General features: G+C 42.5%; 1 protein-coding gene across 2 annotated transcripts in view; it reads left to right on the top strand.

Annotated features, from left to right (window-relative positions):
• The first annotated feature begins 3,754 nt into the window (after positions 1–3,754).
• crebrf (creb3 regulatory factor) overlaps positions 3,755–23,850 on the top strand; it is a 33,164-nt gene continuing 13,068 nt past the window's right edge. For both annotated transcript variants that reach the window (XM_083986770.1, XM_083986769.1), the window contains exons 1-6: positions 3,755–3,867; positions 14,130–14,364; positions 15,256–15,381; positions 19,922–20,097; positions 22,312–23,480; positions 23,594–23,791. In XM_083986770.1, coding sequence (XP_083842896.1) covers positions 14,356–14,364; positions 15,256–15,381; positions 19,922–20,097; positions 22,312–23,480; positions 23,594–23,791 — 1,678 coding nt within the window. In that variant the 5' untranslated portion in view covers positions 3,755–3,867; positions 14,130–14,355. The remainder of the gene's footprint in view (positions 3,868–14,129; positions 14,365–15,255; positions 15,382–19,921; positions 20,098–22,311; positions 23,481–23,593; positions 23,792–23,850) is intronic.

The following is a 23,850-nucleotide window of genomic DNA, read 5'->3' as shown; positions in this document are numbered from 1 at the left end:
GTCTCGATATTTGAGACCCCGCTGTGTTAAGTGGCATAACAACGCTCTTACTGAGATTTATCTTATATCCAGAGATAACACCGAATCCGGTTAATGTTTCTAATAATGTGGGTATTGACAATTCCGGTTCTGTTAAATAAATTAGGATATCGTCCGCATATAACGAAATTTTGTGGGTGGTGCCCCCCATCTGTTTCCCTTTAATTAATGGATGGGATCTTATTGCTGTCGCTAATGGTTCTATTGCCAGCGCGAATAGCAAAGGCGAGAGACCGCAGCCTTGTCTTGTGGAGCGTGAGAGGGTAATTTTAGAAGAAATATCATTATTTGTTTTAATTTGAGCCATTGGGCATCTGTATAACATCTTAACCAATTTAATAAAAGTAGGGCCAAAATTCATTCTATTCATTACATCAAAAAGATAGGGCCATTCTACACGGTCGAAAGCTTTCTCCGCATCTAACGACACAGCAATTGTAGGAGAGTTATCTGTCTCAGAGGCGTGGATGATGTTGAAAAGCCTTCTGACATTATCAAATGGGGAGCGATTCTGGATAAATCCAGTTTGGTCCAAGTGTATAAAGTCCGGGATATGTTTTTCTAATCGCAGTGATAGTATTTTAGAGAATATTGGATAGAAGTGAAATCGGTCGGTATGAACTGCATAGTTTCGGAGCCTTCCCAGGTTTAGGTAGAACCGTAATTAGCGCCAATTCTAAAGATTCTGGCAGTCTTCCATTTTCAATAGCATGATTATACATCAATAGCAAAGGTTTAAGCAGTTTAGGGAGAAAAGTCTTGAAGAATTCAATGGGAAAGCCGTCCAAACCAGGGGATTTCCCTGACTTAATTTTGGAGATGGCTTCTGATATTTCTTTTTCTGTGATAACTCCTTCCATGCTCTCCCTAGCTCCCTCATTAAGCTTTTTGAGGTCATATTTATCTAGAAAGTTTTTTGTTTTTTCAGGAAAGTTACCTTGAGTAGAGTAGAGAGCTTCATAAAAATTTTTAAACATATTGTTTATCTCTTTGGGGTTGGTAATTGTATTAGAACCTGATTTCAAAATATGTATTTCTTTTTGGGCTTCCTCCCGACGAATCTGCCAGGCAAGGAGTTTGCCGGCTTTATCCCCTTGCTCATAGAATCTTTGCTTTGTCCTTCTCATTGCATTCTCTATTTTCCGAGTAGTTATAGTGTTGTATTCTAATTGTTTTGACCTGAGTTTTTGTTTGGTTTCTGTGTTACGTAATGTTAGAAGTTGCTCTTCGAGTTCTTTTATTTCTTTTTCCAGAGAGTCTTCAACTGACTTCTGAACAGTTTTTTTTTATTATTATTTTATTATTTTTATTAAAATATCAAATGTTTTACTTACATTTTAAACTTACAAAATAAGAAAGGGGATTATCCTGGTTTTATGTAATTGGACCATGAAGGCTACTGTCTGATTGTCTGTCTCAATTATTTATATTAATTTAGTTTATAATAGTCTACAGATCAAAAGAATCAAAGGGGTTTTCATGTATACCAGCTTGTTAGTATTGTCGTGTCATGGCCCCTGCTGACCAGCCAACTTTTTCCTTTTAACTTCTTCCAACATGAAAACTATTTTTAAAGATCTTGCTTGGCGACCTTGGCTGTTTGTTTTTGTATCCGTCTTCCTGGTAAAATCCTAACCAATGAGCGAGCCCAATAACCATTGTCTCAAAAGAAACGATCGGATAACTTTACTGTATTTTGATGGGTTTAGCTTCATTTCTGCCTTATTGGTCAAAACCAGCACACAGATAGTTTTTATTGCAGTTAGAAATGGGGACATTTCCTTGCTGAGACAGCTCAAAAACAGGAAAGTACCCAGAAAACAGGGTCGCAGATTTGAAATGATAATCTTCCCTCACAGACCAAAAACTCATACGTTCAATTTTATCTGTCTAGTTACAGCTAGCCATAATACGTGTGTGCATGCCCAATTTGCCCATATACTGAATCTTTTGGCCAGAGAAAATCCACTAGCTATCAACAAAATGCACGGTAGGCTATGTTCTTGATCATATATTATTTGGCTTCTGGTAGATTTACACTCTCTTAACCTGACAAAACGACGAGTCATGCTTAGAGCTGAGTTTCTGCTGATAAAGAACTGATAAAGAACCATGCATGTTGGGTGAAGATAGTTTAAAATGAGCTAAATGAAAAGCTGAGGAATCAGGGATTTAACACACATCACAACATGACCAAACTCACAAAAAAGTGTTTTACTGTAGTAATAATAACAATACTGACGATCAGACAAACTCAATGTCCTCAGGGAATCCACTGAATTCAATGGAAGTGTTATTTCACATTCTGGCAGAGCTCAGCAGGTTGTATTATTATTGTATTCACTTTGAGCTTTCATACTCATTTAACTTTCTTTTTTTCCTCCTGAATAATATTGAAACTGAAAGAATAATGACGTTTGAGGATCTCTTTTCTTTTACTTTCTCTGTGGCTTTTCTTTGCCTGAAAGCTGCGACTCAGACTTCAGCTATATTTGTGAATATATTTATACAATAAGTATGATTTGTCTAGTTCATTTCATGTCTGTCTTTGTCACATGGTTACCATGAATAGAGTAACAGTTTCTGTTTCCAGTGAAATGGGGGTGGGAGGTGCCCGGAACAGCTGATCTTCCAGCCCCCTTTCTGGACTGAGCTCGGTGAAGCTTTTCAGTTTTTTGGGATCCAAGATGATCTTGTTTAACTTATCTTTTCACAGTTTTCCACTACTGGGACTATTACAAAAATCAACTGGATAGCTAACTCAAATTAAAAACTTTCCAAGACTTTGTTTTTGGACTGTATTTTCTGAAAAAGGTGAGGGGACGTATGACCTCAATGACCTCAATGTTTTGTCCTCAATACATGCCAAAATATCTTGAAAAATACCCATTATTCTCTGGAGCTGATGTAAATGCATTCAAATGGATTGCTTTGTCTGACTTGTAGCTGTAACTCAAAGATACTGACTTCACTATCATAGAAAAGTGGCAAATATTCATTCTTGACAAGCTGGTACATGAAAGTTATTGGCATATTTCTGACTGACTGATTAACACAATAATCTGGTATGAGCTTGTATTATTCCATGACTGAAGCTGCGATTTGTGAGATTTTTCAGTTTCCTGGCAGGTTTATGATAATCAGTTAAGTCTCATGCACGTCTAACCACATTTACTGATGATATCTACTTTACCATTGCAGGTAAAATAGGCAAATAGGCAAAATACCAGCAGCAACAAAAAAGTGTCCAAAAAAAGAATCCAGAGGCCATGCACCTGCAGGAAAGTTAACATCCTCAATGATCAACAAACCAATCTCCAAACCATGTTTCATGAATCAAGTTAAGTGTTAACCGGATCATTTTAACCTTATGTTATCTTGAATTATTTATGACACAAACTGTGAGGATAGTTTCTGGGTGCATGAGTAAATAATGAAACTACTGGGGGGCCCAAGAACAAATTGTAAACTGTACCCCCTACATGTTTTATTCGGCCTTGGCACCTAGTAACCACCATAAATTGAATAAAGTGAATAAAAACCGAGGTTACAGATGTTATAAAACTACAGTTTTATCGTTGTCTGGTGAAATGTTGCAGGAGTGTTTTCGCCCAGCCTCCAGCTCTCCTCCCATTGGCCCAGGGGCGCACCACGTGGTCGGGCAGTCACGCGCTTTCCAGGAACCCGTCAGGAAGAAGAAAAACAAAACAAACCCGATAGAGCTGCAGCAGCGTGTGGACTCCATTGAAAAGTGGGCCTTATTATCTCCAATACGGGAGACTACACGAGGTCCAGCGTGAAGAGGGACGTGTGTGGGGCGTCCTTAAAGTAAGTGGGACCGTGTCTGGCGAGTTTCGCCGCGGCGCCGTTGGTGTTTGGTGCTCGGTGTTTGAGGGGGATTAGCCTCGGAGCTAACAGCACGTCGGTTGTTGTTGTGTATCGGGCTTCAGCTGGGATGAGGAAGGGGGCGGACGGAGGCCATACTGACTGTGAGCTGCGGGTAAAAAGGAAGCACAGCTCGGCCAGTTCCGCGTTAAAAACACGGGTTTAGCCCCCGTGAAAAAATACCGTGAACATGTCGTCCGTCGTCGTCGGGACCTCAACGGCGAGAGTTAACGTGCAGAAATTAGAGCAGCTGCTAAAACGACCCGGGCTGAGCTGAGACCCATCTCCCTGACAAACCTGTCAAAAATAACATCCCACTGATTTCTGTTGATGAATTCCCGTGAAACGAGACTCATCTGAAGTGTGGTTACACGTCTAACTCGGGGCTATAGTTGATTAAAAGCTGCACTTATGTAAGAAGATTGCCTTGCACTCTACTTTTAAACTACTATACCCGACACCTCTTATTACAGCCTTTTCAGCGTTAAACTGACCATTTACAGGTCAAGTGAAAATAATGTGAAAGTGAATTAGTGGTCGGAGAGACGTCAGTGAGCCAGTGAAATGCCAAACGGTGACTTTTTTTGCAGGCAGAGCAGCCCGAGCTCTCGGCAGGTACACGCCCCCCAATACCAAACACATCCACTGCTTCTGGAAAAAAACAAGACACAGCCAGAAATTTCCATGTGATCTAAGGTTTAAAAAAAATACACACAGAACTAGAGTTATGTTTCTACACAGAGGCTGTCATTGCTAAGGATTTATTTGGGATAATAGATTACTTTGGATTTCCACCTTAAAAAAAACTTGACTAGATAAACGTCAGAATTGGTGTTCCTTTTGAAAAACAGACGCTAATAAAAGTCGTGGATTAGTGTTTAGTGTTGTGTTGAATTCGGGTTTTGTGCTAGGTTGGAGATTTGACTTTAAATATCTTTTAAATATAGCTATCTAGGCCACGGGCATGTAGGCCTCCAACTTGTTTATCTTCTGCCTCAACCTAGATTGAAACGGACTGTTTATTATAAAGCAGCCTCCGTGAGTGACGTCGCGGCAGCCAATCAGACGCGGCCGGGGGCGGGCTGTCGTCCGCGCTCGACCAATAGGAAGGAGAGATTACGTGGGTGTTGGCACAATGGGTTAGATTGAGGTTTTGTTATGCTTTGCTGAGGATCTGTGCTGTGTGCAGAGACTGGGGAGATACTGGTGACATTTATGGCTTTATTGGTGTTTCTAATTGGTTGTTTGTGATTCACGACTACTTGTTAGATGGCGATCATTGTTGTGATGTAGACACGTCTGTGCTCGCGTGCTTTGCTCTTCAAAATAAGAGCATGCATCACAAAGAGAGGCAGGGATGTGATTGATGTCTTTGTTTTTTCTAGAATATTTTGTTTTACTACCTTTTTGATATTTTCAATTTCTGCTTCTGCCTCATACCTTTCTGTGTAATGTTGGTGTGTTATCTATATGGCATTGTAGCTGTTTATATACGGTTTTGGGGAAACAACAGCTAAATGCAGCATCTTTACCACAGCTGGGTCATTCATTACTATCACTATTGTATCAACAGTGAGGGACAAAAAAACAACAACATGTTCATACCATTAAAAACATGTGCTCATCAGTTCATCACATGCATCCAATTGAATATGTTTTCTTTTATTCGATTATTCTTTGTTGTTGTCATCATAATACATTAGCAGTCGTGTCCTTGTGTGCTCACAGCAGATGTTTTTCTGTCATGTTGAAACTGAGCTGCCATGTGTATCTCACTGAAATGACCTGATTAAGAACCCGAGCTCCGCTTCTCCTCATAAATGTTATTCTCTACCCGGACCTTTTTATTATTAGGTATTTCAGTTTTGACCGATGTATTTGTCTGTTATCATGTTGTTTACCTTCTGCATCTGAAGCTTGATAGAGCTGCAATGACGAGTCGATCAAAACACAATTAGCCTAATTGGTAACACTTTTTTATTAATGAGTCTGTCATTTAAGTACTTTTTGAAGCATAAATGGCAAACGTTTAATAATTGCCGGTTCTCTGCCTTAGTCGGTCTCATCTAACATCTCACCTTGTCCTCTGGGAGATTGTTGTGGGAATTTTTCACTGTTCTCCAATGATTTATAGATCAGAAGCCATAGCAAGGAAAGGGATCATCAGATTGATTGATAATGATACTCATCATTAGCGCGTGAATAATTCTTGTTCCTGTCTTGTCCTCAGATCGGTCAGATTAATTTATCTTTTTCATGGCAGATATGAAAAGATAAATGGCTGCATTTGTATTCCACTTTATCCAATGGGTGTCTCTTCTCTTTGCCACTCACAGTTTGGCATGATTACCACTGGCCGTGAGCTCCCATGCAAGGTGCTGGCCTCACACGTGGGAACCATTAGGGGTTCAGTGTCTCACACAAGGACGTGAGGACAGGAGGACGTTGTCTGAACTGCCATGTCATGCCTCATTATTAGTAATTAAGTCCACCTGCCTCCTGACGTGTTAGCAGGAAAAGCACAGGTGGAGCTAATAACATTAATAACAAATGCTCATTTCAGAAATGATTGCAATGCAGTGCATCCGTTAGCTACATTAGTTACAGCTGCGTTTGCAAAGTCAAAACGTCCGATGGTACAAAGGTCTTAGTTTCTCTTCACGTCTTGTGATCATGTGTGCACCCACTGCAGGGGCTTCATGTCCCACCAAAGGGCGACACCCCCCCCCCCCCCCCCCCCCAGTTTGCGACCCACTGGCCTACAGTAATCCTCCTCTACAGTAGGTGATGCGCAGGTGTTACACAGCTGCCGTGGACTGGAACTAGACATCTGAAGGGAAGAAACCTCTCTGTTGTGACTTTATAGTTGTGTCTCGAGTGCTGAAGGCAGGGATGCTCGTCATGAGCCTGCGCTGTAGGGTTTAGTGAGAGTGAGGAAACGGATGAGCCAAAACAAAGTAAGACTACAATAATAAACACTGAACATTTTGTTTATCCTGTATTTTATAAACTGAAACCAGAGGGGTTCTGAATGTTATCCCATTGACCACATAACAGCCATGACTTTGCTGTCTTGAGAGCTGTTTATGCTGTAGTCTTGTGCAAGGGCTGCTCAGTGAGCAGAAAAAAAAGGATTGTGCACTTTTAGAGCATCCTGGCCTCTCTAACCGTGACCCCTGTCTATACAAACCTTTTCTCAGATTCCTAATTAATTTTTTTTATGTCGAGTATACTGACATTTACTCTGAAATGAATATGAGCAAATAATATTCAAGAGGCAAAACGCGTAAATGTTTGTATGTTTTATACTTAAATTATTGACTTGAAGTTTAAAATTTTAACATTTTTCCTTATAATGTAAAAAAAAAAAAAACACATAATCAATACATTACCATACAATAATGTATTGTATTATTGTATTTTCTTTCTTATGATCACCTGCCTGTTTATATCACGTAAGCACAAAAATAGCCATGTAAACAAATCATTAAAAGCCTCAACCTTTACACAAAGTTGGCAGAGAGTGAGCGTCCACATTCTGTTTGTGTGGTACCACACTGGACACACACACACACACACACACACACACACACACACACACACACACACACACACACACACACACACACACACACACACACACACACACACACACACACACACACACACACACACACACTTAGGGTTTGTGGGCTAATGACCTTTCCTGATATTTGCATAGATTCACTCACATGTTCTTTTTTAGTCAGTTTGGCATCTTCTGCTTATTATCTCAGGATCAAGAGCTGACTGGTATCAGTAGGTAACTCATTCCAAATAAGACACTGCTGATTGGCCTACTTGGATCAAGTCCAATGTTGTGAGGCGGAGAATGTGAGCTGTTTGCATGATAGTGGAGGGGGCTATGAGACGAGCACAGCACAGTCACAACTAGACTCATCTCTTTTTGTGCAGACAGAGGAGAGGAGCAAAGTAGCAGTGGGAGTTGGTTGTTGAAAATTTAAATATGCATGGTTATTTTCTCCCCCAGATCTAAATGTGTGCACAAATGTGTGATTATCACTTCCATTCAGTTTTTCTTTCTGCCTCTTAACCAATTGATCTAATTATACAGTTGTGCCGAAAAAACGCATCTCGGTCTATCAGACGGTGCTGCTGCGTCCCCAGCTGATGCTCGTGTCTCTGACGTACACAGATGAGCCGCTGAGTCCATTTTGGACGCAGTCGCTGGTCTGAATCTGTCTCTGACACAGGAAACCACACAGTTGTAGGGGAGGTAGCACTGTGACCCCACATGTTCAAGGTGCTGTCAAGCGGTCGCCATAAAAGAACACAGTCACATTTTGTAAACTGTGTAAGAAGACGGATTATATGTCCAACATGCGAGCTGTAGCAATAGACAGGGATGTATCCACAACATGGTCACAAGTCAATCAAATTACCGTGAGCGAGGAAGAGTGTTTTATTACCTGGGCTGGTCTCAGCTAAAATCCCCCATGCACCTCAGAGATGTACACCTGATCTTTCTTTTGTGACCATTGCTTTATGTATTAGTTGTATGTTTTTGTTTGTCGCAGCCTTAGGGAGAGTAAAACAGAAAACTTGATATTCAGCCTCCACTCCGATAAACTGGCAACCAGGCCAGGGTGTAACCCGCCCTCGCCCTATGTCAGCTGGGATTGGCTCCAACACCCTGCGCCCCTGCACGGATAAGCCCGATGGATGGATGGATGGATAAATGAATGGATGGATGGATGGATGGATATTCAACCCTGTACCATAACCCTAAACCTAAGACTACAGTTAACACTGTTGTCGCTGTAAAACAAGCTAAATCCCAGAGTGTAGGAGCTCAGAGTGAAGATCTAATGCTGGCAGTTTTCATCTTTGCACTAAGTCTGACCAAACCCTGGGAGAGAAATTCAGCTCGAATCTTTTGGGGCCTGTCAGGCTCGGTCATAAATATCCAGCTCTACATCACAGCCTGTGTCAGCTACTGAGCGGCGGGTTGGATTATATTAAACTGTGCTACTGGAAAATATTCAGTGCAGCTTTGACTGGAGAGGTGAGAAGTGCTGCGGCTGGTTTTCTGCATGTTTGTAAGATCCCTGGTCGTGAACGGAGGCTTTCTGTTTCCTTCTGTGATAGCAGAGCGGGTCTGGATTAATGCTGCTGTTATTGTTGTGTTCAGGCCATATGTTTCCTCATTCTGCGGCTGTTACAAGAGAAGCCACACACACAGCTGCCCAGGAAGGAAGTACACGTTGAGATAGGACGATGAGCACAATTTCTAATTTTGTGAGGCTAAGCTCCAGATAACATTGCTGGTCACCATGACCGTAGGTACATGCACGTTAAGCGCATTGACTGTGTGTGTTTGCATGTCGCTTTGGTGTTGGTAAAAGGTGTTGCTTTTACAAATTCAGCTGTGCTAGCACTGCGCTCTGCCACTTCCTGCCTCTATGCAAAGTGAGCCTATATACGGGGACGGATCTCAGGGGTGAGAAGTGCATTCGAGTCAGTCAGCGGCGCCCAGCGCTCGGCATCAGAGAGGGGTGGGATTGGTGTACGGTTGTGATGTCAGCTGTTCGCTCCATGGGTCATGTCTCCATGCAGAAACCCATTTATTTGCGATGCAAAAAGCAGCCAAAGATCAGTCCATGTGCTGCAGCTGGTGGGTGGGGCAGGAAAGCAAGAGAGTGAAAAAAACAAGCAGAGAATGAAAGTGATATTAATTCAAAATGAAATTAAGTTTACATCTTGTGCATGTTCAACTTAGGAGCACATCACATGGACGAATTGGGGGGGGGGGGCAGCGGAGTTAGGGAGAATTCGGTGATTTCCCAGCGTGTAATGCAGGGATCGATGTTCATCGCAAATTCCCCAGTAGTTTATTCTCACAGAAACTTCCGGCAGCTACAGCGGAGAGCTGCTGTAGGCTCTGGGCTCTTTTGTTAATGGACTTTCTAGGGTGGTATGTTATTGTTAGAGATTGGACAAAAGCACAATGAAGAGTATTGTGCGGATCATTTAAATACAGACAAACATTTACACATTCAGACAGAGATTACCAGCGGCCCCACCTCTGCCTGTGCAACAAGAGCAGCATTACCAAGACCATCAAGCAAATAAACAAATAACTGACCCCATTTAATTGGTGTTATGAAACTGTTACTATCTAGCAAGTCAGTGGCATGATATAACATCAGTATAAATAATATTAAAATACTAAAAGTAAGACTCTTGCCTATCACACCAGCCAGAAACACATGCACTAGGGAAATCCACAAAACTCCCTAACCCATCAAAAAGCAATACTAATTTGCATTGTTTGTAGAGATGTCCTGTGAACACGATGGAGGTCTATGGGGGATTTTGTTGCAGCACCATCAGTGGCAGCACCAGCTCTCATAATACAAACCCGGTCGGGATCCTTTATGATGTTTCTTTCCCCAAAGATCTCATCAGTCAGAATTTGGGGACAGCCCAAATCTGGATCCTGGGAGATATTCATAGTGCTGCAACCAGTACAGTGCTCGAGAGAGAAGTTAAAGCCTCAGCGTGGTGGAGTATACAGATGGCCTACGTTATCTACGCCAATGATCTACCACACTAGCTTGGTCAGTCTTCTAATCTTGCCTCGTCATGATAGGTCTCACAACATCAAATTATATTTAGACCTAAAGAGGTGAGAAAGCCGGACAGATGAAGGAGGTTCAGACCGGGTCGGTCCGGTCGGTGCTGCGTCGACTGAGAGGTAGACAGAGGGTCCAGCTTTCCATCCAGCAGTTATCAGTAAACAGAGGAAGGCCCGGAGGCAACACTTCAGCATTTTTAGAAGCTGGACAGACTTAGTGTTTGAGGACAGCGTTTCCCATGATGTGTTCCTTCAGAGATACAGAAGCTATTTATGTGACTAACAAAGGCCTGGCTGTTGTTACAGTCGAGTCGGATCAGTACATGGAGGAAAAACAAGGGAACTTTTTTTACTTCATCTCAGTTTCATTATGTCCACAAAACTGAGTCACACCAAGCTCGGTGGAGGTATGGAGCATGGGCCATTACAGTCATTAAAGCAGTACTAAAGAACTTTCAGTTTTGGTTGAGTTTGGCGGCGCCTGTGGACCAAAGCGGTAGTGTTTTGCCTGAAGGAAGACTCCATTTCCCATGAACACTAGCGTGAAGCCCTGTAAATATCCTGCATTAAAATTAACAGAAGACATCAAAACTAAGTTTCTGTTTCCAGTGGATCATTTCAAAGTGAAAACACAAACATAATCCATTGCTAAAGTGCTGTTTTGCCTGTTCCCTCCTTGTTGTGACTCGCAAAAGTGAAAGTGAAAGTAAAGTGAGAGCCGGGTTCCTACCATGCTCCTCAAAGCTGCTTAGTGCCAGAGAAAGAGATACAGACCCCCTCAGACCACGACAGAGGTGTCATTCAACTTGTTGTAAGTCGATATATCATCACAAAAGTTATGAAAATGTTTTATGAAGGTTGAAAAGTTACTTAGTGTTGGTTTAAATGTTAAAGGACATCCGGATCATTTGCTCTTAAAGCAGAAATAAGCGATATTTTTGTGTATATAAGTCTTAAATAGTTATATCTTCCGACAGCAATCACTTACATGGAGTGTTTGGACCGAAACATGGGTCTGTCAGTCACTCTGCTCTGCTCTGAGCCGAGGAGAAAACTTTTCTCGTATCCTACAATTTTTATCCAATGAGGAGAGAGAACGGCATGCAGGGCTGTGTGTGCAGCCAAGGGATGCGCGTGAATGTGGTGACGTAGGGACGAGGACTGTTATGGTGCGTTCAAGGCAGCCCGTAACTCGTGTTTTTCCGACCTGTGAAGTCGTACCAGTTCGATCTGGTACGAGTTCACGGGTCGGAAGTTACGAGTGGCCGTTATAGTGACTTTTCACAGGTAAAACAGGTCGGAAAAACACGAGTGGGTTGTCTGGAACGCTACAAAGTCGTAAGTTGTGACTTGAAGCTGTAATTTACGGTTTCAAAAGCCTGCCTGGAACGCAGCATTAGCCAAAACGGATCGCTTACTTCTGCTTTAATTATCTGAATTGATGTGATGGTTGACGGTGGAGGTCTGCGTCTGACCGCTGCCCCTAATTGCTTTGTTTACTTGTTTATTAACAGAAATAACACAAAAAAGTTTGCACCAAAACTAGTTTGCACCAAATTTGACGGATGGACAGGACCTGGGCCAGTTTTTAAACCACTCTCCTTGACATTTTTTAAAATCAATTTCTCAAGAATGTGGATTTTCATGTAATCAGACATGATACAGAGATCTGTGTGAGCTTGTTCTGTTTGGTTCAGGTCTAGGTATTTATGTAAAAAGAAACAGTTTGGTTTGGCCTTGGTGGAGGTATGCAGTCTACCTTCGAGTGCCCTTCTAGTTTACCCAGTATTGAAATGAATGCGGCCATGAATTAGCTTCCCTGTGAACCTGCCAACCTCCCCAGTGTCTGTTTAACAGAAGGCGGCACACACACACACACACCTCCTGTAGGAACTAATGGTCATTCATAAGCTTGTTTGTGCAGCTGCATGGAGAGATAATATGAGCGGCGGAGAAGGAGAGATGCTGCATCGCTGGCAGTGAATGGACACTGATAATAAACGATGACACTGAAATGCTTATCATTTGGAACTTATAAAATGTTCCCTTCTAGCTTCTGCAGTTCATCCCTTGCAACCACGCCAACAATCACTTCCACTTCAGTCTGTAAATTTCACCTGCCCAGGTCCGGGTCGGTCGACAGGTCATGAGGACAGGTCATTATGTCCTCCTGTCATAGCAGCATCATAGAAACAGACTGGTTTTCTAACCACATGATGCTCTCACCTTTGTCACAGTAGCTCTCACAGCACAGCTCAGAGAGGAAACCAACTCATATCAGTTACTTTGTAAATGTGCCTGGGTTCAGTAATCAATACATTGACTCTTCTAGTTGAACTATGTAGATGCTTATTGCCCCCACATGGCTGGTTTTTGGCTGAGATTCACCACAACAAAACACATTATGAAATAGCACGAGGCTGCTCACAAGCATGAAAGGAATCTCAGAAAGAGAAAACAACACAGGCATATTAATAGCCGCAAATGCTCAGAGGAAAAAAAGGTCTTGTTGACATACGTGCATAGTTACTGAGCAAACCTTTAACCCCCGGCTTCCAAAAGCTAATTTTAGAGCCAAATTAAATGCAATGTGTACTAATAAACTAGGACCAACTTTGTTAACTCTTCTGCCTCTGATGGGTCAGTATTGTATGATTGTTGGGTATTTGGAGGTTGAGGAACATGCACAGTACTTTTGCGTGTGCACTAGATTTTGCTGATGCACGATACTGTTGAATGTTGAGAATGTTACAGGAAATATGTGGTATTTTCAAATATTGAAATAATAAAAACAAGTTTCAGTTTGGTCTATCAGATGTCAGAAAGCGGAGAAAGTGTAAATATTCATTTTACATTCATAGAATATTTAATAAAAGCTGGAATCCATGTAGTCATGAGAAAGATTTTTTCAGACAAACATAATGATATGAATAAATAAATACATTTAATGTTTTCAAATGAATTATTTATTTTTTAAAAATGAAGCTTTACTTTTTTCCTTAATAAGGCCAATTACCAGGAGAAATCTGTGATAGCAACTTTTATGTCGTTACTTCTTGTTTTTTCTCTCTCTGGTCTGATTTTGCAATAAAAAAATCACATCCTTGGTAAAAACAGAAGCATCCAACCGTATAGTAATTCTCATCCTGAATCTTCAGTCAATATCATGAGAGAAGAAAGTGCCTCAAGAAGTTATTATTTAGCCTTCACATTGATGTCGTTGGGAATATTTTACAGATTTCTAAGTGGTTGGAAAAGATTAGGAACCTCAGACTTCAGTAATGAACATTTAACAGAATCATTTCATGTTTATCAGCTGATGGATTCAGCCGTTTATTTACAGTCATTTAATGTGGCGTTTTATTGTTTGCATGTTTCTTTTTTTAATTGAATATTTCATTTTTGCTTTGTTTGCAAATCCGTTATCATCACACGGCTCATAACAAACAACCTCTGCAGCTGTGGTTAAAATCTATCTGCATGCTCATGGTGGGTTGTTTCTTCATTTCCTTCCCTTTCGTTTTCTAATTCTTCTGCCGTGTGCTCTCTCTCTGTGTTTGTGCCACAGGCCTTACCCATACAGAGACCAGACCAGACGAGACCAGGTTGAGGCCAGTTACTGACTCCCTCCCTCTCCCCCCACCCACCCAGCCTAGCAGGCTGCATCCACCAGCACTCTGCTATCGTCTCCCTCAGCAGTAATTTATCGTGCTGATCGGACAACCTCAAACCACTGGGACTGGACAGGAGACCCAGAGGTTCCCCCCCGCTGGAGCTTTAAGCTGTGCCTGGCAATGCCTCAGGTAAGATGGACAACATGGAGGGAAGCTGAACCATCACTGCCAAAACAGGTGTCAAAATGATAGGAAATACCATAATACTGCTAAGCCCATACAGTGTACATTTTATCCACCAAAATCTGGTGAATCCACTGAACAAATGGGAACAAAGGAGCTTCTCAGTAAGCAGACGCAGACAGGCTGTATCATAGAAAAACAGTTCAGTCGTGTTGAACAGACTGATCCTGGTTCAGTGGATGCTACATCCAAACAGCTGCTGGGGGCAGATGAGCAAACGAGTGAGCTCGTGAATGAAAATATGAACCGGATCTTTATAAAAAATATGTATTAAATGATACAATGGGAAGTTTAGACGTGATTTTGTATTCAGTTTTTTTTTTTTTTTTTTTGTTATTGTCTGTGGTGCTGAATTAATTAAAGCGTTACGCAATCGGCCTCAGTGGGAGATGATCTTTCCCCCCAAGTGTTTTTCTTTTTCAAATGATGCTGCTCTTCTTTCTCAGCCTTTATCGCATTATCATTCATACCAGACACTACAGTGACATGAAGGACTGTCCCTCAGCAACATGTGGTATCCTACAAGAAGAAACACTGTTTGTTGTGATGGCAGCTTTTTGTACTGAACCTTTAGCCATGTGTTAATAATATTGTAAGTTTGTATAGTATAGTTACTGTATAGTCTATCCATTTAACCATCTATTGCGTCATTTAATCAGATATTTTAAACCCACAACATTTGATCCCAGTATCAGTCAGGCTACATTACATACAAGAGTAATGAATACAACCACAGGACCACAGCTTTATCAGATATTGGTTTTGGTGGTAGTCGTGTTTATTCATGTTTATTATATATACATTTTTGAACTGTCTTTTCTTCTTGTTGTGCTGCAGCCCAGCGTCAGTGGGATGGAGCCTCCCTTTGGGGACGCCTTTCAGAACTACTCATTTGCTGACCAGGCCCTGACCAGCACTGAGCTGCTCGCCACCAGCTCTGACCCAGATTTCATGTACGAACTGGTGAGTGGCTACACACACACACACACACACACACACACACACACACACACACACACACACACATGCTCATCTCACAGGCAGGCATCAGGCCTTGTTAAACATCCTTTGAGTCTAATTTCTTCTACATATCAGTCCCAGCTGCTCATGCTGTGCTGTCAATGAGTCACATGAGGAACGATCTGTGTCTTTAGGTCCATAGACACAATTGAAAAACAACAACAACAAAAAATACTCCATTCATTTCATATTTTCCTTTTTTTGTGAATTGCAAATATTCCCCACTTAGGCGGTTTTATGTTGACTGACTGGCATAAAAGAATTATCTAAGCACATTTTATCCACTTTAGTAGCATCTGTCTGTTTTCCAAGCTCAACTGCAGGTGATTTCAGCTCAGTGTTTGTTTTCATTTGAGTGCAGAGTCACAGAAGAACAAATCTCTGTACGATCTCCAAAAAGGCATCAAACATAATCTCTGTAGTTTGGAGTTTCACTTCCTGTTAACCGTCTGATATCGGCCCTATTTTTCTTGTTCACCGATCGCTGTCACTGCCGTCAGACCTGTGTGAAGTTTTAGCCGATGCTGACGGCACATTTCCCGCTGATGCCACTTCACATTAAAAGGTCATCACTGGCCAACCCGCAAGAGTCTTTTATTGTGAAGCGTCAGTTTTAAAGATTGGTGGGAGGAGCAGGACAAACAGATACGGTCACAGTGAGATGATCAATGAATCAAGAGCGGCAGCTTTGACAGGCTCTTAAATCAGCGCCTCCACTGTGTCATCAAGGTAGACAACGAGTCTGACCTGCTCTTGATGTGCAGTGGAAAATCACAGTGGTTTATGGCTCGGCTCAGCTTGAGCTAAAAAAGAAAGAAGAAAAAAAGGTTACTTGGTGCACAGCACACAAGCTCCAACAAGCACCAGAGACGATGCTAATTCAAAAGAGCAGAGGCACTTATTTGAAATTGGAGAGAGATTTTCTTTTCTTTTTTTTTAATTAACTTACTGAAATTCAGATGAACAGGGGGCTTCAGACACAAAACAAGTTTTACGTAACTTTGCATTTAAAATTAAATAGACTAAACAGGAAAAAAGTTTGGATTGAATTTAAAGCCGGAGACATTTTTTTTTACGCAGAATGAAACCATTTTAATGTTGTCAGCAACACCTTTACTGATTCTGCCATGACACATCCAGGTGTTTTCAGTGGATGAAAATAGACATTCCTCACAGGCTCACAGCATGTGAAATATTTAGGTTAGAGCTAAATGTAAAGTTTTGCTCCTGTTCAAAGTCAAGACGCAAATCATGTAACACATGTGCAGAGCCAGCACAAGAGCCTACAAGAGTACTCCTCCTTGGTAGGTACATATTTTATAATAGTCTACTTGCCAACAATGAGTACCCGGAAATGTTGAGTACCCCAAAGTTTTATGTTAGAAATAGATAGTATGGGTCCCCAGTATTCAGAAACTGCCGGATGCTAACTTATATATATTGGGCAATTAGCACAATTTACATAATTAGCATAAATTAGCATAATTTCCTATATGGGCAATATTTCAACAAAATTGACTTGGCTGATCGGGGCAATATTGGAGTGGTTTTAGGGGTTATTGATGATGCTGAATCCATTTCTGACATTTTCAAAATTCAAAATGGCCGTCTAAACCGGTGACCAGATTTTGAAATCCATCAAAATCGGCCCACTGGCAGTTAAAATCTGGTCATTTCCGGTTTAGACAGCCATTTTGAATTTTGAAAATGTCAGAAATGGATTCAGCATCATCAATAACCCCTAAAACCACTCCAATATTGCCCAGATCAGCCAAGTCAATTTTGTTGAAATATTGCCCATATATGAAATTATGCTAATTTATGCTAATTATGTAAATTGTGCTAATTGCCCAATATATATAAGTTAGCATCCAGCAGTTTCTGAATACTGGGGACCCATACTATATATTTCTAACATAAAACTTTGGGGTACTCAACATTTCCGGGTTCACAGTGGGGCCCTATGGGCTGGCAAGTAGACTATAATGTAATAAATAGCAAATAAACTGTTTATACTTTAACAAGTCTAACAAAATGAAAGGAAACCACCCCCTTGCTCTCTGTTAATTAATGATCAAAAACCGCCAACGTGCATTAATCAGTGTCTGACGATCATCTCTAACACCATGCAGCAAACCTAAATATGTTTCATTGTTTAAGTGATAATATTGATTGTTCAAATGTCGGTTAATGGTTTAGAGTTAATTATTAACAACCCTACATTATAATTGGGTGTTTGGTGAAGATGCTTTTTCAAGTCAGCTCAGTTTTATTTCTATAGCGCCTAATTATAATACACATTATTTCAATTCACTTTATAGAGTTGGGTGAAAACTGTCTGTCCAGTTGGGTTTGAGAGAGAGAGAGAGAGATAATAGTAACAGTGCTAATTGTCAATGATTATAGTGTAAATATCCATATTAATAGGTACTTTTGTTTCCTTTTATCTTTTGCACAGTGGTTGTCAGTCATAGTTGGACTAATAGTGAGAAATGTCAGAATTCAGATTACGCTTGCGCGAGGTCAGCCCAGCTGCCTGCGTGACATTTAAAACAGAGATCTGTGTCTAATTGTTGAGCAGCCATGTGACATTTGTCAGGCTCACAGGCAGACAATGTGAGGCAGCTTTAAACAGACAGACAGCTCACCTGTCACCACCGAGGCTGTCAGCCGCAGGTGTCCACCTCCATCTACTGCCCGCTAAGCACAGATTCACGTGTGCACCATAGTAACAAAGCAGAGATGAATGTGTAGGATGAATCATCATCCATGGACAGATATTGGTTAACTTGTCTTCTGTTTCTGCAATATTTTGTTATGATCTACTCACACAGGGAAATATGCACGATGTGTCAACAAAGGCTTTACAGATGCCTGATGGAGTGATTTTGCAGATCAAACAAATTTTGTTGTTATGGGAGTTTAAATGTGTGGAGGAGGAATCTGTCAAGACGGCGAGTAAACACTGGAGCTTTCTATAAAAGACAAATCACACAGACAAGCTAAATCCATTTGATCAAATCCAGACCAGCTTCTCCTTCAGGAATTTGATATGCTCCCCTTTGGTCAGAGTTGGAGGCTTCTGAAAAATTGGATTCAACAGGTTCAAGTTTTCATTTATTTGACATGCTTATGTGCAGCCTTGTGACGCCTCTTGATTCTCCACACAGGCTCAGCATTTTGTTTTGTGTTGCTGCTGCTATTGTGTCTTTCATACACTCTAAACTGCTAACATAATCCCAGCACTGTCAGTGTCTCCAGTTGTGTTTTTTTTATTTATTTTTTTAGCTTCCTTTCTGCAGAAAGATTTTCCTCTGGTGGCTCAATAAAGTTCCAATTGAGCAACAACTGATATTGATTAACAGCAGACCCTTACCACTAATGCGCTTTGGTCTCATGTTGTGCAAATTAAAACCTTTCTGACAGAAAAACAAGCCAGAAACGGTGTCGGATGTCAGCTTCACCCACTGTCGATATGTATTTATGGTGTGGTTATCTCAGCCACATTGCCCTTGTGACTGTGTTTTGATGGAAAGTGAAAATAAAATTATGCAATTGGAGCCTTCAGCGTTATTCAAACAGATTGTGATGAGCAGGTGAACCGCTGAGGCCGCCCAGAGAAGTGTTGTTGTTGAATTTGTTGTGCAGTTATCTTTGGCTGCAGCGAGGAGCGAGCTACGTGAATACAGTCCTCCTTCAACCTGCTGTTGTGATGCAGTACAGTTTCTGGAATTACCTGGGAAACTATTTATGGCCACAATAACCAGATGGGAATGACATTTTTGGTTCAGGCAGCAAATTGAAAACCTGTCAAATTACCTCGTTATACCTCATCAAAATGATGCATAAATCATATAAAAATTCAATTTTCCAGTAATAACCCAGTGCCCTCTGATAGTGTACTGTATCTACATTATTATATTTCCAACTGTAATTGCCACTTTCCTTTCATGCTCAGCTGAATTTATTTAAATTCTTTTTTTTTTTTTATCGAATACTGTCAATGGTGTATCATATAAACTATATATAAGAATTATATGCATATTGTATCATACTGTAATCATCAGATAAAAATGATCTTGTCCATACAGTTGATGTTAAAACTGGAGATTTTCTTTGAGTCTTGGTCACAAACTGTATATTTGGAACAAGAAGGGCTTTGGTTTTTGTTATCAGCCATGGTAAAAACAGGAGATTGAAAACAACAGTGAACTGTTTGACGTGTTTCTGGGAGTTGGCTCCGCGTCTGATGCTCCTGTTTACGCTGTACCCATGGACGTACAGGCAGCTATCATTGGATAACTCTCAAACTGAAGAAAATTCAGTGTCAAGTGAAGTTGTAAGCAGCTTCGTTTTTGTTTGATTTACCATGGACACTGGACCAGGTCACACTGAAGTTGCCAAAACCTCCTGATAAAAAGCGCTTCACACTTTCAACATGTCAACTGCGTGACTCACCTCTGTCTTTTCTTCCTGCCAGCAGGACAGAGACATGACCCACCGGCAGAGCCCATGCGGGGACAGCATGGTGGGGGTCGGGGACGGAGGAAAGGAGGTGGAGGGCTGCGTGGATCAGCTCATGGGTCTCGGCGAGTGCGAGACAGTCTACAGCAGCTCAGCGTTCGAACAGTGGGACTCCTACTGGGAGGACCTCACCAGGTACTGGATCATTTATTTATGCGCTGTAATTAATTTTTTGCAAACAGAATGAAGAGTATTGTCTGTGTATCCAAAGCGTCAGGAAGGAGCCCCAAGATGCAGAAATATTGGAGGTTTTGGGGCGGCGTATAGCTCAGTCGGTTGAGGCCGGTTTGAATCCTGAATCTGGTGGCCCTTTGCTGCATGTCATTTCCCCTCTCTTTGCCTCCCCATTTCTCCATATTATGTGTAGCATGTGTTTTTTATTATGTGTAGCACTTTATATGTTATGTCATATAGCACCTTTCGTTGTCCAGGTGACTGCACAATGACAATAAAAGTCCATCCATCTATCTATCTATCTATCTATCTATCTATCTATCTATCTATCTATCTATCTATCTATCTATCTATCTATCTATCTATCTATCTATCTATCTATCTATCTATCTATCTATCTATCTATCTATCTATCTATCTATCTATCTATCCATTCTTCCATCCATCCATCCATCCATCCATCCATCCATCCATCCATCCATCCATCCATCCATCCATCCATCTATCCATCCACACATCCATCCATCTATCTATCTATTCATCCATCCATCCATCCACACATCCATCCACCCATCCATTCTTCCATCCACTCTTCCATCCATCCATCCATCCATCCATCCATCCATCCATCCATCCATCCATCCATCCATCCATCCATCCATCCAATCAGTTAAAAGCAAAAGAAGCCCATAAAATATACTTTAAAAAAAGAACAAAAAGATATGAATATTTGAGCTTTTCATGCCTCATCCTGAAGTCACTGTTTAACAACTAATTCATGTATTATTTTACATTCTTAATAAGGTGACCCCAGCAGTTGATTTTAGTTGTATGAAATAAATATAAAATCATTTGTTTTGCTGGGAAAATGAGATGATGTTGTGAGATTGGCTGGGCGCCTCAGGGTTTTTATAGCACTTGAATGTACAGTTATTGGCCACAGCTGGTCATCCTGTGTGACACTGGATGATTTGGAGCAGGTAGAGAGGGAGGGGTTCAGAGGAACAACTCAGCAGCTGTCTGCTGCAGATTCCCTGGATCTCAGGTGATTCTCTGCCTGTCCTGCAGCTATCCTAACGCTTTGCTGCCAGAATAGCTGTGTGTATTATCTTCTCTGAGGACAGACACCAGTGTCTGAAATCTGACAGCTATTACAACTGAGGAGGAACAATGCAGGTGGAGGTGAGTTGGGGAGGGGGGGTGAGGGGGTGTCTGCTGCTGACAGGGTTGATTGAGGTCATGTTTGAGTGGAACGGAGGAAAGTGCCACGTCTTTCAACTAATGAGTGAGTCATTCTTTTACAACCTGGACTGTCCAGACTGGTCCCACGCTGCAGCTTGGGTGCTCTCATGTGTTATGGAAAGTGTTTGTGGATCTCCATAAAGAGATGGAGTCAGACAGTGTCTGTGTGGGTGTCAAAACTGTAACTACCAGATGTAGAGTGAAGACAGGCGCTAAGCTCTCTGTTTGTCCATGGGGTATATTTATAACTGGTGGTACAAAGAGGTTTGACTGCTTTCACTTGTTACAAAAGTGTAAAGCCATAAACTGAACACAAGAATTACAGGTGCAAATTTGATCTGGAAAGTGAACTGAGGATCAGATGCGTCATTCAGACCGGAAAACCTGTTGCCTTTGCTGTTTGTGATGACAGGTACCTTCACACAAAAGCTTTCCAGGCTTAACTTTAAGTCTGTTTGGTTCAAGCTGCCAAAGTATCCCAGTCCAAGATGAAATCTAAATATGTTCATTTAACATTGATATAAAACAGAGAAACATTTTCTTTAAGACAAATTCCGTTATCACAGTTTTCATTTTATGAATAGTCAGAAGAACATTCACTGGCTTCAGTGAGTGCAAATATTCATAAGGTGTAACAAGCTCTGACATTTGTGGCACCTTTTGAACAAAGTTCTTTAGCGAAAACTGAAATGTAGATAATAAAATCCAAACTGAAAGGAAAAGGCCATGTGATAAAAAAGAAGATAGTTAGCCTGTCTGAGATCTCAGCCACACATCACAACTTCTCGTTTGCAGAACTTGTTTTGCAGTATTGATTTTTTTTTTCTCCTACAAATTCAGATTTGGACCAAAAAGAGGAAACAGTTTTTTCCTTTGAACACTGTGTAGATAATGAGAGTTTCCCTGCTGACAGATCTGGCTCTGTGCTTACAGATACACACGGCTGGCCAGCTGTGACATCTGGGGCACCAAAGAGGTGGATTTCCTCGGACTGGACGACTTCTCCAGTCCCTACCAGGACGAGGAAGTGATCAGTCGAACCCCGACACTGGCTCAGCTCAACAGTGAGGACTCGCAGCCTGTGTGCGAGGCGCTCTACCCCCCCGCCGACCTGACCCTGCCCACCCCCCAACCTCAGCCCCAGTCCTCCCAGTTTCCCTGTCACAGTAAGAGACCCCTGATCCCCGGCCAAGGATTTGGCCCCGGCTCCGTGCGGCCCTCCCCGAGCATGTCCTCATCTCGTCCATCCCGCAGCCTTCTCCCAGACTTCCCTGAAAGCTCCCAAAAAGCCACCAGGCCCGTCCCCTCCAGCACCGAGACGATGGCGAAGACCCAGACCCAGACCCACCTCAGCCTCATCCAGGACTACGGGCAGGCTCAAAGCAAGTCCCAGGGGCGAGGAACCAAGATGGTCGCCCCGACTTCCCACGGCTCTGACTTTGTGAGGAAGGCTAAAGTCCGTGTGAGCGCTATCGTTCAGCCTGACTTGCCCTCCCCAACAGATTTCGAGAGGTCAGATCCTCCTCTGCCTCTCTCCCAGCCCCAGGATGAGAAGGCTTCCACTTCGGCCAGCGCCACCTTGGTGGCGTTTCCCGCCGGCGGCTCCGGGGCTCTGACGAGCTTCGAGAGGAGGGCGGAGGGGGCGGCGAGGAGAGAGACGCCCGTAGGCTGGCCCTCCGCTTCCGTGCCTCAGCTGGTGGAGGCCAGCCAGGCCCTGGAGGGCAGCACCTCGGGGCTGGCCGACAGCGGCGACAGCGTGGCGGGGGCTAGCGGCGGCGTCCTCGTGGTCGAAGGCACAGAGAAGAGCAAGGAGGAGGAGCACAACTACTCTCTGTTCCTGACCCGCAGCAAACTGGCCGGCAGAGCTCACCCCCAGCTGGAGGAGGACGAGGAAGAGGAGGATGAAGAGGAGGACGAGGCGGAGGCGGAGGAGGAGGAGGAGGAGGAAGGCGACGGGCTGGAGCTGGACGACGAAGACCACGACGAGGGCTTCGGCAGCGAGCACGAGCTTTCTGAGAACGATGAGGAGGAGGAAGAGGAGGAGGACGAAGACTACGAAGCGGACAAGGACGACGACATGAGCGACGCCTTCTCTGAGCCAGGTAGTAGATTAATTATCACCCTCTCTTCTGTCTCAGTGTCCCACCTCCATTTTCCTCTTTGCTGTCTTTTTGTTGCTGTAATTTTGTCCCCGTCTCCCTCCCACCTCCTCCAGGCTGCGACGTGGAGCTGATGGAGGATATTAAAGGCCTGACAGCAGGAGTCTCCAGCCGGAAGAGAGGCAAGCGTCGCTACTTCTGGGAGTACAGCGAGCAGCTCACCCCCTCTAAACAGGAGCGGATGCTGAAGCCGTCTGAGTGGGACAGACACACGCTGCCTAGCAACCTGTACCAGAAGAACGGGCCTCTCCATGGTATACACAAGAACACACACATATACATATAAATTATACTTCAGAGCAAAATATTTCCA

The sequence above is a fragment of the Trachurus trachurus genome (genome assembly GCF_905171665.1).
Source record: "Trachurus trachurus genome assembly, chromosome: 14".
Lineage (NCBI taxonomy): Eukaryota > Metazoa > Chordata > Actinopteri > Carangiformes > Carangidae > Trachurus > Trachurus trachurus.
The sequence above is the reverse complement of the archived record's forward strand: the minus strand, read 5'-3'. Positions and strand labels throughout refer to the sequence as shown.